The sequence below is a fragment of the Pseudophryne corroboree genome, chromosome 6, assembly GCF_028390025.1.
Source record: "Pseudophryne corroboree isolate aPseCor3 chromosome 6, aPseCor3.hap2, whole genome shotgun sequence".
NCBI classification, from domain to species: domain Eukaryota; kingdom Metazoa; phylum Chordata; class Amphibia; order Anura; family Myobatrachidae; genus Pseudophryne; species Pseudophryne corroboree.
Window position 1 is genome coordinate 137,243,690 of NC_086449.1, and position 19,393 is coordinate 137,263,082.

Sequence of the window (19,393 nt, forward strand, 5' to 3'; positions counted from 1 at the left end):
GAGAGGAGGAGCACTGCCTAGGTGAGGACTGAGCCGACTGGCACAGAACAGGAGGCGGGGACAGTATCCAGTGCAGTGCAGCCATATGAAGCTCCTGATTTCACTGGGACCCATCTGGGAACAACACATTGTACATTTGTGGCAGTATTACTCTGGGTGCAGGGTGGGTCAGGGGCAGAGCCACAAGACAAGACACTGGCATGTGAGCGGGGCCAACCTTCCCTGTCAAAGTTATATGCGTTATATACAGTTTTCACGATTGGGTGATACATAGCAGCCCTTACAATCTTTTACCCTGAGGTCTACATTATATTGAGTTATGCCCCTGGACCTGTTAATTGTAATGTGGAATAAAATTAACTGGAGGGCATTATAATGATACATAATCTGAACTGGGGGCACTGTAATGTGGCATAATATGATCTGGGGACAGTGGTCTAGATGTATCATCGCTTGGAAAGTGATAAAATGCAAAGTGAAAACGTGCCAGCCAATCAGGTCCTAACGGCGATGCTTTTGTACTTGACAAGTAGCTCCCTACCAGCGCAGCTCCTGCAAGCTGGCAGAGAGCTACTTGTCGCATCGGCTGCATGTGACGTCACGCAGCCACAGCGGCCTGCCCCCACACGGTCCGGGCATGCCTACGTTGCATGGACCGCTCCCCAAAATGGCGGCCAAATGACGCCATACCGCCCCTACTCGCCCAACGAATGCCTCTGCCTGTCAATCAGGCAGAGGCGATCGCTGGGCTGAGATGCCGATAGCATCTCTAGCATGCACATGCGCACTGCGGCGCAGTTCAGACCTGATCGCCCGCTGTGCAAAAACGCACAACAGCGATCAGGTCTGATTAGCCCCTTTATTCGGACATTTCGGCTGAGAGTTCTGCTCTTGATAAAATGTTGGAATAAAGACCCTGATTTCAGTATGTGACTGAGAAACAAATAACAGATAGAAGACATGCTGTAAATGCACTATTTAATATGTTACTCTGATTACTCTGAAAGACTGGTAGTGTAATGGTCAAAGCACGTGGAGGTTTTCCAGAACACATATGCAGTCAGTTTCATGTCAGTTCCTACAGAGATTTTCAACACTCTTTAATAAATATGGCAGTAGTGCCAAACCTTGGGCAGTACAATTTCTAATAATAATAAAGATTATCTTCATAATGTGCATAATGTCTATGAAGTTGGAATATCATCTGAAGAGCACAGGCTGGTGACTGGCATTGATCAGTAGACACACAGTGGGTGCACTAATTACCTGCTTGTCACTACCTATAAATAAGTCTATGTATGACGCTGTGAGCCCTGTGCACACATTTCTGAAATTACTTACAGCTGCAGAAAAAGTTAATGTTAAAAGGCTTGGCGCTTATCTGCAAAACACTTTGGGGGCGATGCATCCAACATTCTCCAGAGAACAATTGGAGAAGTTGACCAAAACTACCAATCAGGTTCTAGCTGTCAGGTACCACGTACATTCTATAAAATGATAGCTAGAAGCTGATTGGTTGATTTGGACAACGTCTCCACCTGTCCCTCTTTAGAAGGTTTTGATACATCTACCCCTTTGTGAGCCACTATAAGCAGTGTGAGATTCACTTATGTCAGTGGTCCCCTGGAGTGCTCTGCCTCAGCATTCCCTCCTTGCAGGTGTCACGGACATTCTTTAGGAAACTTAGGACCTGTGACCCACCAGTGCCCCTCTCCTTCTGTTCCTGTCCCCCTTTTCCATCTTGGCTCTTCTTCATCCTGGCACGGATTCCAGCTGCATTCACATATTTGGAGACAATGCGGATGTGGAGGGAGCGGTGCTGAGCGAGGGCAGAGATGCATTGATTGAAAGCTGATAGGATAGCAGGTTCCTCAGATCTCATTACGTACTCGGGTAGACTGGGCATCCCCTCTACCCATTTAATGAAACCTCTGTGGGCAGGAGGCATGTACTGGCGATTCTGCAGGAGAAAATCGGCTGCAGGAGAGAAAGAACTATATGAATTGGATACATGACTGATCATTGCGCCACATCACTTACTAATCACTGCAACAACCCCCAGGAATATTCTCACTCCTTCTCTCTTCTAAACACAGGGACCGGATTGTTTATCTTGTGCTCGGGAACATTTTCCTCTCAGGAGGGCTCATACAGAATGTCCAGTTTTCCATGACCCTTGGGTTGAAATACCCTTACATTCCAGAGGGCCAGATGTACTAAGCTTTGAAAAGTGAGAAAGTGGAGAGTGATAAACTCCGAACCAACCAGATCCTAACTGTCATTTTTCAAACACAGCCCGTAACTTGGCAGTTAGGAGCTGATTGACAGGTACTTTTATAACTCTCCACTTTTTCACTTTTTAAGGCTTAGTACATCTGGCCTGGAAGGTAATGCCTCCCTCTCTTTCTTGGTCTCTCCCTTATTTCTTTTACATAACCATACTGCTTTGTGCCTATAGCAATACTTATGACATCAGTCTATGTGTTGTTTCTATTACAAGAATTTGAATAATAATGAGCTTGTAGCTATATAATCTTCATGCATGTTTCTTAATTATTATGTATTTATTATGCATTGCAAACTATTATATAATAACGTTCTGGACAATATATTTGTGTATAGACAATTCCAGAACTGCTTTTTATAGTGCTGGACATGTACTACGCGGGGGGGGTAATTCCAAGTTGATCGCAGCAGGAATTTTGTTAGCAGTTGGGCAAAACCATGTGCACTGCAGGGGAGGCAGATTTAACATGTGCAGAGAGAGTTAGATTTGGGTGTGGTGTGTTCAATCTGCAATCTAATTTGCAGTGTAAAATAAATCAGCCAGTATTTACCCTGCACAGAAACAAAATAACCCACTCCGACAAAATGCCGTAGCCTATGGCGCCGTGTAGAGGAGGGGGCTCACTCGGAGTTTGCACACGGGGCCCCTCCTCTCTTAAAACGCCCCTGGCAGACACAGTTGCTATTACACACAGAATATAGGCATGCTACATATAATTTTAAACGGCAGGAACTGCTTATGCGTCCTATTAGCATTTTTTTGTGTCTAAGATATAATCTCTCTCTGTCTACTGGTATCTTCCTTCTCTGTACAAGCATGCAGTGGTTACTCCCATTCTGAAAAAAACAAAACTCTGACCCTAACTCTCTCTCAAACTACCGTCCCATCTCTCAGTTCCCATGCCCCTCCAAACTACTTGAGAGACTTGCCTACACTCGCCTCACACATTTTCTCAACTCACACAGCCTACTGGACCCACGTCAATCAGGATTTCGTGCCCAACACTCCACAGAGACAACAGTGACTAAGGTAGTGAATGATTTGGTCACTGCCTAATCTAAAGGCCATTACTCACTACTTATTCTCCTTGATCTCTCTGCTGCTTTTGACACTGTTGACCACTCTCTTCTCATACAAACACTACAATCCCTAAGGATTCAGGACACAGCCCTTTCTTGGTTCTCATCCTACCTATCTAATCGCTCCTTCAGTGTTCGTTTCTCTGATTCCACCTCCTCTTCCCTACCTCTCTCAGTTGGAGTACCGCAAGGCTCAGTCTTAGGTTGGAGTACCGCAAGGCTCTTCTTTTCTCTATCTATACCACATCTCTCGGCAAACTAATCAACTCTTTCAGATTTCAGTACCATCTGTATGCAGATGATACTCAAATCTACGTATCCTCCCCAGATTTGTCGCCATCTGTACTGGGCCATGTCACTGAATGCCTTTCTGCCATTTCATCTTGGATGACATCTCGCCACCTCAAACTTAATATTTCCAAAACAGAATTAATTATATTTCCACCGGCCGATAGTAGTTACCAACCTGATATCTCTATCACTGTTGATAACTCTGCAATCATCCCTACCCCACAAGCTCGCGCCTAGGAGTCATTCTTGACTCTGTACATTTTTTTTGTTCCCCACATTCAATCTGTCTCAAGATCATGTTACATACATCTAAGAAACATATCCAAAATACGACCATATCTTACACAAGACACAGCAAAAACTCTAATCCATGCTCTCATTATCTCCCGCGTTGATTATTATAATAGTCTCCTGACCGGTCCAGACATAGGCTCTCACCACTACAATCCATTTTGAATGCAGCTGCGAGGCTAATCTTCCTCGGTAGATGTTTATCATCTGCAGATCCGCTCTGTCAGTCCCTCCATTGGTTACCTGTATTCTACCGCATTCAATATAAAATACTTTTACTTACATACAAGGCTATTAACCAAACTGCACCAACATACATCTATTCACTTATCTCAAAATATCATCCTACCCGACCTCTCCGCTCTGCACAAGATCTGCGTCTCTCATCCACACGCTTTACTTGTTCACACTCAAAATTACAGGACTTTATCCAGGCTCCACCCACTCTGTGGAATGCTCTCCCACGCACAATAAGACTCACCTGAAGTCTCCAAATGTTTAAACGTTCCCTGAAAACTCACCTCTTCAGACAAGCCTTACAAATTCCAGATCCACCCACATAACCTTTAGTGCTTTCTTATCTAATTACATCCACTCTGTACAGTACACATAACATCACATATCTTGTCTTCTTTACTCTCACACCCTCCTGACACTTAGCCAAGATTTCTGGGTGATCATATCATACAACCCATTAAGAACCTAGCAATCTGGTGAACCATTATGCAATAGGTAGCATCTATCCTTGTGTATCAATGCCTATTTCCCTATAGATTGTAAGCTTGCGAGCAGGGCCTTCCTACCTCTATGTCTGTCTGTTTTTACCCAGTTTTGTTCTATTACTGTTGTTCTAATTGTAAAGCGCAACGGAATATGCTGCGCTATATAAGAAACTGTTAATAAATAAATAAATAAATAAGTAGATTCTTCTGTTCAAACTGATATGCAGTATGCCTATATTCTGTGTGTAATAGCAACTGCATCTGCATAGAAAATTTTATTTTACAGTGTTTTCTAGCCAAACTGTAACATAATTTGGTATGGTGATATAGCTGCAATTACACACAGAATATAGCCATGCCGCATATCATGTAAATCACAGTGACGTGCGGTGGGGTGCGGTGGGGTGCGGCAGGTGAGGCAGAGCCTTTCCGGTCATACTAAAGTTTGTGCCAGAGTTTTGTCTGTATAAAGTATATGAAAAACACAAAGAATATGTTAAAAATATCTTCTCTGCATTATTCTAATCATTTTTATAGTCAAATCTCTGGAGTAAAAAGTCTGGAGTAAAAAGTCTATGGCAGGTGAGGCAGTGCCGCACCTGCTTATCTTTTCACACATCTCTGATCAAAACTCACCAAATTTCCAGGAGTTTATACTGCTGCACCTGTGTATAATGCCCACATGTACCCTTTGGCTCAAATATTGTGTGTTAATCTGGCTCTAATACTAACCAGTGCCTTTTGAGAAATTTACCTCACCGCACGTCCCTGGTAAATCAGCATAAGCTGCTTGTGCGTCCTAATATATCCCTTTCATCTTCAGGGTCCATAGGCATCCACAGTGATGACATTGGGGTTATGATGGTGGAGACCAGGAGGCAAAATGTGCAAAAATTACATGTACACTATACATACTATTTTGAGAGCTCAAATGGTTTTTGGTTCTTTTTTAAGGTTAGAAATAATTCTAAAAATGTTTATTTGTTGTAAATGTGCTGTAATTGTGTATTTGTATTTGATTTACAACATTGTCAAATTAAACTCGCCCAAAAACCAGGTCTATTTATGTCCGACTGTACAGCTGTTTTATGTGAGATTGTGTGATATTTCCAAACGTGGACTCAAAGTTGTCTGTTTAACATGGGTAAAACGCTTGGATCCGACTTTTCACTTGCTCTTGTTTAAACTAGAAAACATCTAACTTTGCATGTACTCGGACGCTATTACATTGGGCGACTTTGCAACTTTGTGCGATTTTTGTGGCTATGTCCGTACATTTCTGCAAACTTGGCACGCATTACATCCTGGCCATAGAATTTTCATAACATCCACAAATAAGTGAATTATAATAATAAGCATACTACGCACATTTTCCTCTGCACATTGGGGGTGATTCAGAGTTGATCGTAGATGTGTTAAATTTAGCACATCTACGATCATTTTCTCTGACATGCGGGGGGACGACCAGCACAGGGCTAGTCCGCCCCGCATGTCAGGCCCTACCTTTCCCCACACAAGTACAAAAGCATCGCACAGCGGCGATGCTTTTGTACTTGACAAGCAGCTCCCTACCTGCGCAGCTCCTGCGCTTTGGCAGGGAGCTACTTGTCGCATCACGGGTCGCAGCGGCTGCTTGTGACATCACAAAGCCACCACGGCCCGCCCCCCACATGGCCGGGGCACGCCTGCGTTGCCCAGGCCACGCCCCCAAAATGGGGGCCAAACGTTGCCGGCCCGCCCTCTCCGCCCAGCAAACGCCTCTGCCTGTCAATCAGGCAGAGGTGATTGCTGGGCTGAGATGCCAATCGAATCTCTGACATGCGCACTGCGGCGCATGCGCAGTTCAGACCTGATCGCCCGCTGTGTGAAAACGTGATCAGGTCTGAATTAGCCCCATTGTTCAAATACAGTATGGAACAATTGGAATGCTTTAAGAAAAATATTTTCAAGCTAATCTGTATTCCATACAATTGATTCTACAATTTTGGCTATTACAGCAACACACAAATATTTCTGTACGACTGAATTATGTGACCGCACTGCAATACGGGACTTCAAACCAGATAAGCATAGACCATCTGGATGCTTGTTTTTAAATGAGCTGCCTTTAGTTCTTCCAATAGAACCACAGAAGTTTCATACTCTAGACCCCCATGGTTCAGGAGACACTCTCCAGTGATATGCCCACATGCCCTGGTCTGGATCTCCCAGGCACCCATCCCGAATCAAAAATATATATAAATGGCTCAGTGCCTGGGAGTGGGGTGGTATGTACAATAGTATCTGCTGATCACTAGGGTCCGGGCTTTTGCATCCATGGTTCTACTATATGGAATAGCAGGCTTGTTGGGGAAAATAAGTGTTGTTGTTTTTATAGCTGGGAGTACCTCTGTAAGGGTTAAGCAAGTCTGGCCCTTTTATCACAACCTGGAATAACATTTTCCTGGAAGCCACTTGCCGCTTGTTTACCTAACCCAAATATCCTCACACCCACACTTACCGCTCTCTGACTGATGCTGAATTCCCAGTAGCTCATCCAAAGCATGATACACAGAGCTCTGTGCAGCACTGCCGCCTGAGCAGAAGAGGGGCTCCTCTGACACACCTTCATAGATCAGACCTCCTGGCATGTTTGGATTATTCTTCCATCTAAATGATGAGATAACATGAACACTGTTAGCAGCAGGTAATTCAGGGCACTGTCTGGCCGTGTTGAAGTTTAATAAGAGGTTTCATTGGATAGCAAATCTTACAGAATATTTCTTACACTGCAGCAGCAAATGCATCTCAGCTTTCTTCTAGTTAATTAACAACTTAATAAAGCAAATACAGTACAGCAGATGTCGACATGGGATACCATGTGAGCAGGGGCTTTTTTAGAGAGAAAGCTTCCCACCCCCCCTTCAGTGGTACAAACTCTGATAAGACCCCAGCATTGTGCCAGATTCTACTACACATGCACATCTCTGGGACAACGGCGCTAATTCAATTTTTTCAGTGATTTTTCTACTGTGCACGCGCCATTTTCCCAATAATTACTACAGTACCAGTGGAGAGGTGGCACTTCACAACCTGTACCCATTATAGATACTCCCAGGCATGTGAGTCCCAGTGAGATTCTGAGTTCTTGAAGGGTGGCTTTATGAAAGCATCAATTATAACCTACTACTAAGCAAATACAGATGTTAGATTAGGTCTGATGTCAATGTGCTTGGTTCTAACATTGATCTTCTCATTCTTTGCCAACTTTTGCTTATTTGCATTCACTGTTGATTGAGCGATCAATGAGATGAGCGGGTTCGGTTCCTCGGAATCCGAACCCCCCCAAACTTCAGCCTTTTTACACGGGTCCGAGGCAGACTCGGATCTTCCCGCCTTGCTCGGCTAACCCGAGCGCGCCCGAACGTCATCATCCCGCTGTCGGATTCTTGCGAGGCTCGTATTCTATCGCGAGACTCGGATTCTATATAAGGAGCCGCGCGTCGCCGCCATTTTCACACGTGCATTGAGATTGATAGGGAGAGGACGTGGCTGGCGTCCTCTCCGTTAGAATAGATAGAGACACTTGAGTTGATTACTTAGTAATTTTGGGGAGCATTAGGAGTACTCAGAGTGCAGAGTTTTACTGATAGTTACTAGTGACCACCACCAGTTTTATTTATTATTTAATATAATCCGTTCTCTGCCTGAAAAAAAACGATACACAGTCACATACCATATCTGTGCTCAGCCTCAGTGTGCTGCATGATAATATCATCTATGTATATCTGACTGTGCTGAGTGCTCACTGCTCACACAGCTGAATTGTGGGGGAGACTGGGGTGCAGTTATAGCAGGAGTACAGTGCACACTTTTGCTGCCAGTGTGACTGACCAGTGACCACCAGTATATTGTCTGCCTGAAAAAGTTAAACACTCCTGTGGTGTTTTTTTTTTTTATTCTATAAACGCATTCTGCTGACAGTGTCCAGCAGGTCCGTCATTCATTATATTATATAAATATTTACCTGCAGTAGTGTTATATTTTTTTTGTTCATCTCTATCATCTTTATCATCTCTATATTAGCAGACGCAGTACGGTAGTCCACGGCTGTGGCTACCTCTGTGTCGTCAGTGCTCGTCCATAATTGTATACCTACCTGTGGTGGGTTTTTTTTTTCTATCTTCTTCATACTAGTAGTTTAGGAGTCTGCTGACAGTGTCCAGCAGGTCCGTCATTATATTATATATACCTGCAGTAGTGATATATATATATTTTTTATATCATTATCATCTCTATATTAGCAGACGCAGTACGGTAGTCCACGGCTGTGGCTACCTCTGTGTCGTCAGTGCTCGTCCATAATTGTATACCTACCTGTGGTGGGGTTTTTTTTTCTATCTTCTTCATACTAGTAGTTTAGGAGTCTGCTGACAGTGTCCAGCAGGTCCGTCATTATATTATATATACCTGCAGTAGTGATATATATATATTTTTTTATATCATTATCATCTCTATATTAGCAGACGCAGTACGGTAGTCCACGGCTGTGGTTACCTCTGTGTCGTCAGTGCTCGTCCATAATTGTATACCTACCTGTGGTGGTTTTTTTTTTTTCTATCTTCTTCATACTAGTAGTTTAGGAGTCTGCTGACAGTGTCCAGCAGGTCCGTCATTATATTATATATACCTGCAGTAGTGATATATATATATTTTTTATATCATTATCATCTCTATATTAGCAGACGCAGTACGGTAGTCCACGGCTGTGGCTACCTCTGTGTCGTCAGTGCTCGTCCATAATTGTATACCTACCTGTGGTGGGGTTTTTTTTTCTATCTTCTTCATACTAGTAGTTTAGGAGTCTGCTGACAGTGTCCAGCAGGTCCGTCATTATATTATATATACCTGCAGTAGTGATATATATATATTTTTTATATCATTATCATCTCTATACTAGCAGATGCAGTACAGTAGTCCACGGCTGTAGCTACCTCTGTGTCGTCAGTGCTCATCCATAATTGTATACCTACCTGTGGTGGGTTTTTTTTTTTTCTATCTTCTTCATACTAGTAGTTTAGGAGTCTGCTGACAGTGTCCAGCAGGTCCGTCATTATATTATATATACCTGCAGTAGTGATATATATATATTTTTTATATCATTATCATCTCTATATTAGCAGACGCAGTACGGTAGTCCACGGCTGTGGCTACCTCTGTGTCGTCAGTGCTCGTCCATAATTGTATACCTACCTGTGGTGGGTTTTTTTTTTCTATCTTCTTCATACTAGTAGTTTAGGAGTCTGCTGACAGTGTCCAGCAGGTCCGTCATTATATTATATATACCTGCAGTAGTGATATATATATATTTTTTATATCATTATCATCTCTATATTAGCAGACGCAGTACGGTAGTCCACGGCTGTGGTTACCTCTGTGTCGTCAGTGCTCGTCCATAATTGTATACCTACCTGTGGTGGGTTTTTTTTTCTATCTTCTTCATACTAGTAGTTTAGGAGTCTGCTGACAGTGTCCAGCAGGTCCGTCATTATATTATATATACCTGCAGTAGTGATATATATATATTTTTTATATCATTATCATCTCTATATTAGCAGACGCAGTACGGTAGTCCACGGCTGTGGCTACCTCTGTGTCGTCAGTGCTCGTCCATAATTGTATACCTACCTGTGGTGGGTTTTTTTTTTCTATCTTCTTCATACTAGTAGTTTAGGAGTCTGCTGACAGTGTCCAGCAGGTCCGTCATTATATTATATATACCTGCAGTAGTGATATATATATATTTTTTATATCATTATCATCTCTATACTAGCAGACGCAGTACGGTAGTCCACGGCTGTGGCTACCTCTGTGTCGTCAGTGCTCGTCCATAATTGTATACCTACCTGTGGTGGGTTTTTTTTTCTATCTTCTTCATACTAGTAGTTTAGGAGTCTGCTGACAGTGTCCAGCAGGTCCGTCATTATATTATATATACCTGCAGTAGTGATATATATATATTTTTTATATCATTATCATCTCTATACTAGCAGATGCAGTACGGTAGTCCACGGCTGTAGCTACCTCTGTGTAGTCAGTCACTCGTCATCCATAAGTATACTAGTATCCATCCATCTCCATTGTTTACCTGAGGTGCCTTTTAGTTGTGCCTATTAAAATATGGAGAACAAAAATGTTGAGGTTCCAAAAATAGGGAAAGACCAAGATCCACTTCCACCTCGTGCTGAAGCTGCTGCCACTAGTCATGGCCGAGACGATGAAATTCCATCAACGTCGTCTGCCAAGGCCGATGCCCAATGTCATAGTACAGAGCATGTAAAATCCAAAACACAAAATATCAGTAAAAAAAGGACTCAAAAATCTAAAATAAAATCGTCGGAGGAGAAGCGTAAACTTGCCAATATGCCATTTACCACACGGAGTGGCAAGGAACGGCTGAGGCCCTGGCCTATGTTCATGGCTAGTGGTTCAGCTTCACATGAGGATGGAAGCACTCAGCCTCTCGCTAGAAAAATGAAAAGACTTAAGCTGGCAAAAGCACAGCAAAGAACTGTGCGTTCTTCGAAATCACAAATCCACAAGGAGAGTCCAATTGTGTCGGTTGCGATGCCTGACCTTCCCAACACTGGACGTGAAGAGCATGCGCCTTCCACCATTTGCACGCCCCCTGCAAGTGCTGGAAGGAGCACCCGCAGTCCAGTTCCTGATAGTCAGATTGAAGATGTCAGTGTTGAAGTACACCAGGATGAGGAGGATATGGGTGTTGCTGGCGCTGGGGAGGAAATTGACAAGGAGGATTCTGATGGTGAGGTGGTTTGTTTAAGTCAGGCACCCGGGGAGACACCTGTTGTCCGTGGGAGGAATATGGCCATTGACATGCCTGGTGAAAATACCAAAAAAATCAGCTCTTCGGTGTGGAAGTATTTCAACAGAAATGCGGACTACAGGTGTAAAGCCGTGTGTTGCCTTTGTCAAGCTGTAATAAGTAGGGGTAAGGACGTTAACCACCTCGGAACATCCTCCCTTATACGTCACCTGCAGCGCATTCATCATAAGTCAGTGACAAGTTCAAACACTTTGGGCGACAGCGGAAGCAGTCCACTGACCAGTAAATCCCTTCCTCTTGTAACCAAGCTCACGCAAACCACCCCACCAACTCCCTCAGTGTCAATTTCCTCCTTCCCCAGGAATGCCAATAGTCCTGCAGGCCATGTCACTGGCAATTCTGACGAGTCCTCTCCTGCCTGGGATTCCTCCGATGCATCTTTGAGTGTAACGCCTACTGCTGCTGGCGCTGCTGTTGTTGCTGCTGGGAGTCGATGGTCATCCCAGAGGGGAAGTCGTAAGACCACTTTTACTACTTCCACCAAGCAATTGACTGTCCAACAGTCCTTTGCGAGGAAGATGAAATATCACAGCAGTCATCCTGCTGCAAAGCGGATAACTGAGGCCTTGGCATCCTGGGCGGTGAGAAACGTGGTTCCGGTATCCATCATTACTGCAGAGCCAACTATAGACTTGATTGAGGTACTGTGTCCCCGGTACCAAATACCATCTAGGTTCCATTTCTCTAGGCAGGCGATACCGAAAATGTACACAGACCTCAGAAAAAGACTCACCAGTGTCCTAAAAAATGCAGTTGTACCCAATGTCCACTTAACCACGGACATGTGGACAAGTGGAGCAGGGCAGACTCAGGACTATATGACTGTGACAGCCCACTGGGTAGATGTATTGACTCCCGCCGCAAGAAAGGCAGCGGTGGCACCAGTAGCAGCATCTCGCAAACGCCAACTCTTTCCTAGGCAGGCTACGCTTTGTATCACCGCTTTCCAGAATACACACACAGCTAAAAACCTCTTACGGCAACTGAGGAAGATCATCGCAGAATGGCTTACCCCAATTGGACTCTCCTGTGGATTTGTGGCATCGGACAACGCCAGCAATATTGTGTGTGCATTAAATATGGGCAAATTCCAGCACGTCCCATGTTTTGCACATACCTTGAATTTGGTGGTGCAGAATTATTTAAAAAACGAGAGGGGCGTGCAAGAGATGCTGTCGGTGGCCAGAAGAATTGCGGGACACTTTCGGCGTACAGGCACCACGTACAGAAGACTGGAGCAACACCAAAAACGCCTGAACCTGCCCTGCCATCATCTGAAGCAAGAAGTGGTAACGAGGTGGAATTCAACCCTCTATATGCTTCAGAGGTTGGAGGAGCAGCAAAAGGCCATTCAAGCCTATACAACTGACCACGATATAGGAGGTGGAATGCACCTGTCTCAAGCGCAGTGGAGAATGATTTCAACGTTGTGCAAGGTTCTGCAACCTTTTGAACTTGCCACACGTGAAGTCAGTTCAGACACTGCCAGCCTGAGTCAGGTCATTCCCCTCATCAGGCTTTTGCAGAAGAAGCTGGAGACATTGAAGGAGGAGCTAACACTGAGCGATTCCGCTAGGCATGTGGGACTTGTGGATGGAGCCCTTAATTCGCTTAACAAGGATTCACGGGTGGTCAATCTGTTGAAATCAGAGCACTACATTTTGGCCACCGTGCTCGATCCTAGATTTAAAACCTACGTTGTATCTCTCTTTCCGGCAGACACAAGTCTGCAGGGGTTCAAAGAACTGCTGGTGAGAAAATTGTCAAGTCAAGCGGAACGCGACCTGTCAACATCTCCTCCTTCACATTCTCCCGCAACTGGGGGTGCGAGGAAAAGGCTCAGAATTCCGAGCCCACCCGCTGGCGGTGATGCAGGGCAGTCTGGAGCGACTGCTGATGCTGACATCTGGTCCGGACTGAAGGACCTGACAACGATTACGGACATGTCGTCTACTGTCACTGCATATGATTCTCACCATTGAAAGAATGGTGGAGGATTATATGAGTGACCGCATCCAAGTAGGCACGTCAGACAGTCCGTACTTATACTGGCAGGAAAAAAGAGGCAATTTGGAGGCCCTTGCACAAACTGGCTTTATTCTACCTAAGTTGCCCTCCCACAAGTGTGTACTCCGAAAGAGTGTTTAGTGCCACCGCTCACCTTGTCAGCAATCGGCGTACGAGGTTACTTCCAGAAAATGTGGAGAAGATGATGTTCATTAAAATGAATTATAATCAATTCCTCCATGGAGACATTCACCAGCAGCAATTGCCTCCACAAAGTACACAGGGAGCTGTGATGGTGGATTCCAGTGGGGACGAATTGATAATCTGTGAGGAGGGGGATGTACACGGTGATGAATCGGAGGATGATGATGAGGTGGACATCTTGCCTCTGTAGAGCCAGTTTGTGCAAGGAGAGATTAATTGCTTCTTTTTTGGTGGGGGTCCAAACCAACCCGTCATTTCAGTCACAGTCGTGTGGCAGACCCTGTCACTGAAATTATAGGTTGGTTAAAGTGTGCATGTCCTGTTTATACAACATAAGGGTGGGTGGGAGGGCCCAAGGACAATTCCATCTTGCACCTCTTTTTTCTTTCATTTTTCTTTGCGTCATGTGCTGTTTGGGGAGTGTTTTTTGGAAGGGCCATCCTGCGTGACACTGCAGTGCCACTCCTAGATGGGCCAGGTGTTTGTGTCGGCCACTAGGGTCGCTTATCTTAGTCACACTGCTACCTCATTGCGCCTCTTTTTTTTCTTCTTTGCGTCATGTGCTGTTTGGGGAGTATTTTTTGGAAGGGCCATCCTGCGTGACACTGCAGTGCCACTCCTAGATGGGACAGGTGTTTGTGTCGGCCACTAGGGTCACTTATCTTAGTCACACAGCTACCTCATTGCGCCTCTTTTTTTTCTTCTTTGCGTCATGTGCTGTTTGGGGAGTATTTTTTGGAAGGGCCATCCGGCCTGACACTGCAGTGCCACTCCTAGATGGGCCAGGTGTTTGTGTCGGCCACTAGGGTCGCTTAGCTTACTCACACAGCTACCTCATTGCGCCTCTTTTTTTCTTTGCGTCATGTGCTGTTTGGGGAGTGTTTTTTGGAAGGGCCATCCTGCGTGACACTGCAGTGCCACTCCTAGATGGGCCAGGTGTTTGTGTCGGCCACTTGGGTCGCTGAGCTTAGTCATCCAGCGACCTCTGTGCAAATTTTAGGACTAAAAATAATATTGTGAGGTGTGAGGTGTTCAGAATAGACTGAAAATGAGTGGAAATTATGGTTATTGAGGTTAATAATACTTTGGGATCAAAATGACCCCCAAATTCTATGATTTAAGCTGTTTTTTAGGGTTTTTTGAAAAAAAACACCCGAATCCAAAACACACCCGAATCCGACAAAAAAAATTTGGTGAGGTTTTGCCAAAACGCGTTCGAACCCAAAACACGGCCACGGAACCGCACCCAAAACCAAAACACAAAACCCGAAAAATTTCCGGTGCACATCTCTAGCGATCATCCCCTAGAATTCTAACAACTGCCACAACCAAATCTGACATGGCATTGTATGATGATGACGATATTAACAACGGTGAAGAATTGATAATGACGATGATGACCTCTTCCAAATGTGACGATGATTAACAATACTGTTAGCCATAGGCCCAAACCACCAAAGTGTTTTCTTTTGTGAAGGCACATACAAACCAAGCACTACAGCCGCAAAAGTTGCAGTGCCTGTTGCTGAAGCGCTTGGTATGTTAAATTGTGCACGTCCTTTTTAATGTACAACATACTGTAAGGGTAGATGGGGGGTGTAGTATTGTATGCTAGCAGCCGGGCTCCCAGCGACCAGCATACTGGCGCCGGAATCCTGAACGCCGGCATACCGACAGTATGGTGAGAGCAAATGAGCCCCTTGCAGGCATATTTATTCTCCCTCCAGGGGGGTCATGGACCCCCAAGAGGGAGATAAAGTGTCGGTATGCCAGCTGTCGGGATTCCGGCGCTGGTATACTGTGCGCCGGGATCACGACAGCCGGCAAACTGAAGACCACACGTAGATGGGAGTGCCCAAGGACAATTCCATTGTGCACCACTTTTCATTATGGGCTTTGCCAAGATTGTGTGTGTTTGAGAGGCAGCATAGCCAAATATTACTGTACTTAAGTAATACTACTTAGCTATTACTGGGGGTTTTGGCCCCGATTCTGTACTGTATTAATACAAAGCAAAATTCTGACTGTATGTAAACAAGCATACAAGTCTCCACATGATTACCACTATGCTCCCCTAACTTAATAATGAATTATCAATTTATTGTACTAGCCTGTTACTCTGCTATTACATTGTCTTGAGTTGCATGTATTGGCCTGAGGTATGTGATTTCTGATGCATGGAATGGATTCTGTTTCCATTTTCAAAATCTCATTGGTATTTTGGAAGCTTGTTTTGTAATAATTTCTTCCATGACTCTGATTACTTTTTTATTATTGTTATTTTTGTTTTAAACATAATGTTAATAAAATTATCACAATAAATGGAGACACTACACTACAAAACATGATGCGCAGTAGAAAAGAACATGACTAATGACAATCAAAATCCAACATACACATACAGTATAGTGACCACATGTTTATAAGTAAGGGAGGGTCGAAAAAAGGAGGGAAGTGGAAGAGAAAGGCTATGATGTAGCAAATCTCATAGCGATGAGAGTAGAAAAAGAATGGACCCATAAAGAGTTAGGAGAGGGAAAAGAAAGAGGAAGAGAGTTAATCTGATGGGTACGAAACTAGAGTAAAAATAGTATTGGTTGGTGCACAGGTTATGTGAAAATAGACACTAAATACAGTATGTCAATTTGAATTTTGAGACCAGCTCATAGTCTGCACATATTTACACTACCACTAGATAATAGCGTTAGTTAACCCACCTCAATTGGCAAAGGGGAGTTTTGCGAGGTGAGCCAGATGACCCAAACATTGTCAAAGGATTTGGAGAATTATTAATAATACTGGTAATATATTTTATACATTGTATGTAAACATATTCAAGATATTATAGAATGCAGAGGAAGGGGAGCAGACTGTTTCCAAGCAGTGGCTATTTGACAGGTGGTTGCAGAAGCTATATGTTTGTTTTGGTGTCTGGTTGCCATTGGGAGACCCATGGGAAGGAGAGAAAAAACTTAGATTCATATGGGATGGGATTTTGGAGGGCATGGGAGATGAGATTGGTAACCTCCCATAAGAGAGTCGAGATTTTTGGACACGACCACCAAATGTGAAGAAAGGTGCCTTCAGTTGTACATCCTCTCCAGCATCTGATGTATCAGGGAACATTTTACTCAGATGGCAGGAAACGTAGTACCATCTATACACTAACTTATAACTGTTCTCTCTTACTTTTGCACAGATCAAACTAGAGGCTGCATTTTCTAAAATCTCTGACCACTGTTAATTCACCAATGCATCTCCCAAATCAACTACTCAAAACCTCTTGTGAGGGTAGCGCAATGAAGGCGAAACCTCAGTCAACGAGTATAAAAGGGAGATTAAACCTTTAGTCGAGAGTCATCTAATGTTAAAAGCTTAAAATGTTGTGGGGGTCTGTGGGAAAGACCATGTCTAACCTTAGGCTTAGAGTGATGTTGTCTCAGCTGGAGGAATTGACAAAAATTTCTAGAGGGAATTTCCAGCTTAGAATGGATTTCAGAAATGCAGGGAAGTCATTATCTTGAGTAATGTTGTTTGAATATTGAATACCACCCATCTTCCCATGAGTAAGTGAGTTTACGGAGATGCCTGGAGTGAAGTCAGGATTGTGGAAAACTGGAATGACTGGGAAAGGAGAAGGAGTAATAAGGTATTCTGATTTGCATAGTGTAGACTGTCAACTCATGAGCTACTATTAAGTGAGAGGATATCAGAACGGCATTGTGACAGGAGAACTAGAGGAGGGACAAGACAGTAGATAACCCCAATTCATTAGCCTCAATTTGTGATAAAACCTTTTGTGTCCAGGTTTACACCATAACACACTGAGCTAATTGTGCGCCCATATAATAATTCTTGAAGTTCGGAATGTCATTTTTATGATTGCTATTGTAATCAATCAATGCTTTACCTGGCTTCCACTACATACATACCATATTATGAAGAATATGTCTAGTGAAAAGGAAACCTTCATGTGATTACTGCACACATTATTTGTGTAAGGTTAGGTATGCTGAAAAGTGGTTACTAGCTTTAGATTAAATAAATACCACATGCATTTTCTTCCTTGACGTGATTATGGATGAATCCACTGAAACTATTTATTATTTCATTTTCTGTATACTTCCACTCTGGGGAAACAAGCTTGAGGGACAAAGACCCATCCAGAGGCCACAGAACATACCAATAAGGATAAGTATTTGAATTTATCTACCTCTGGAAAACACACCTGGTGATTAATAGACAACTGCGCCCCTATATATATATATATATATATATATATATGTGTGTGTGAAAACCTCCCTTTTATCATGTTATACATACCTCTGTATACCTCTGTACTGGCCTTGGGCCTGTGACTTGCAGTTTGCACAAGTTTGTTCTTAATATTAACTTATTAATTATCAGTTTCTTCTACTTGTTGCTCTGTCTTAAATCGTCTGTATTGTTCTGAGGCCTGTGATTTGCTGCTTGCAAAAGTAAGTTATTAATATATTATCAATTTTGACTACTAGACTGTTACTCTGGCTTGAATCACCTGTATTGGCCTGAGGCCTGTGATTTGCTGCTTAGAGAAGTTAATTATTAACCAATTATACATTTTGACTAGGCTGTTACTCTGGCTTGAATCACCTGTATTTGCCTGAGGCATGGGATTTGCTGCTTGGAGAAGTATGTTATTAACTTGTTAATTTAATATCTTTTACTTTTTACTTTTATGCTATGAGTTCTTGGTTTATTAACTCATTCTATAGGATGGTATAGTTTATTAAATTGCCATCTTGACTGCTACTGCTATGCCACTGTGTTTCATAGTTGAGTTATATTCTTTTAATCTGCCATGTGTTTGTGCCAATATAGATCCAGTATAACATACTTTGTTCTGCTTACATACAAAGCAATCAAACTAAACTGTACCAACATACATGGGCAAGATCCGCTGCTGCTGTGCCCCCCGCTGCCGCTGTACGCGTCTAGTTTCCCTTCGTGGAGAGGACCTTTGCTGTGCGGTGCGCGATGACGTCATCGTGCACCGCACATCATTTCAGTCTGTACAGGGGGCGTAAATGACCACGCCCCCTGTACGTAGCCACGCCCCCTATTGTCGCCCGGAGCTCCCAGCGCCCAAGAACCGGCCCTGAAGCTATCCTACCTAATTATATCTCCTCTATACAGTTCACAATAACTTTGAATATGTTCTCTTTCTTCCCTTTCACATCCTGCTGACCCTTAGCTGAAATTCCTGTGTCACTGGATCATATTGCCCACCAAGAACCTGTGCAATCTGGACCAATCTGCAGCACTTACTGTACTGTGGGGGTTCTTCAGGTTGGATTGCAGATTCTGCTAAAAAGCAGAATGTACAATCCTTTCTATCGCATGCTGGGGGCCACCCAGCACATTGCAAGGCCGCCCAGCATGCTAATTGGCGGCCGGCGGCGCGATCGCATCCTTGGAGCAAAAATGAATGATGACCACCGGCATCCGCAGCTAGGCTGTGTATTCAGGAGGTCTGGCGCCATTTTCTTGATTGGAGCGGCTGCGTGGGACGTCACACAGTACCCTAAAAATGGTCGGGCAATACCTGCATTGGCTGGACCACTCCCCCGCAACCCCGAAACGATGC

At 43.8% G+C, this 19,393-nt stretch overlaps 1 protein-coding gene across 1 annotated transcript in view; it reads right to left on the reverse strand.

Annotated features, from left to right (window-relative positions):
* Positions 1-961: 961 nt before the first annotated feature.
* Positions 962-19,393, reverse strand: part of IDO2 (indoleamine 2,3-dioxygenase 2) — an 89,630-nt gene continuing 71,198 nt past the window's right edge. Inside the window, exons 9-10 of the mRNA XM_063931881.1 lie at positions 7,171-7,319; positions 962-1,977 (exon numbers count right to left, since the gene is read on the reverse strand). Of these exons, the coding sequence (XP_063787951.1) occupies positions 1,613-1,977; positions 7,171-7,319 (514 nt within the window). The 3' untranslated portion in view covers positions 962-1,612. The remainder of the gene's footprint in view (positions 1,978-7,170; positions 7,320-19,393) is intronic.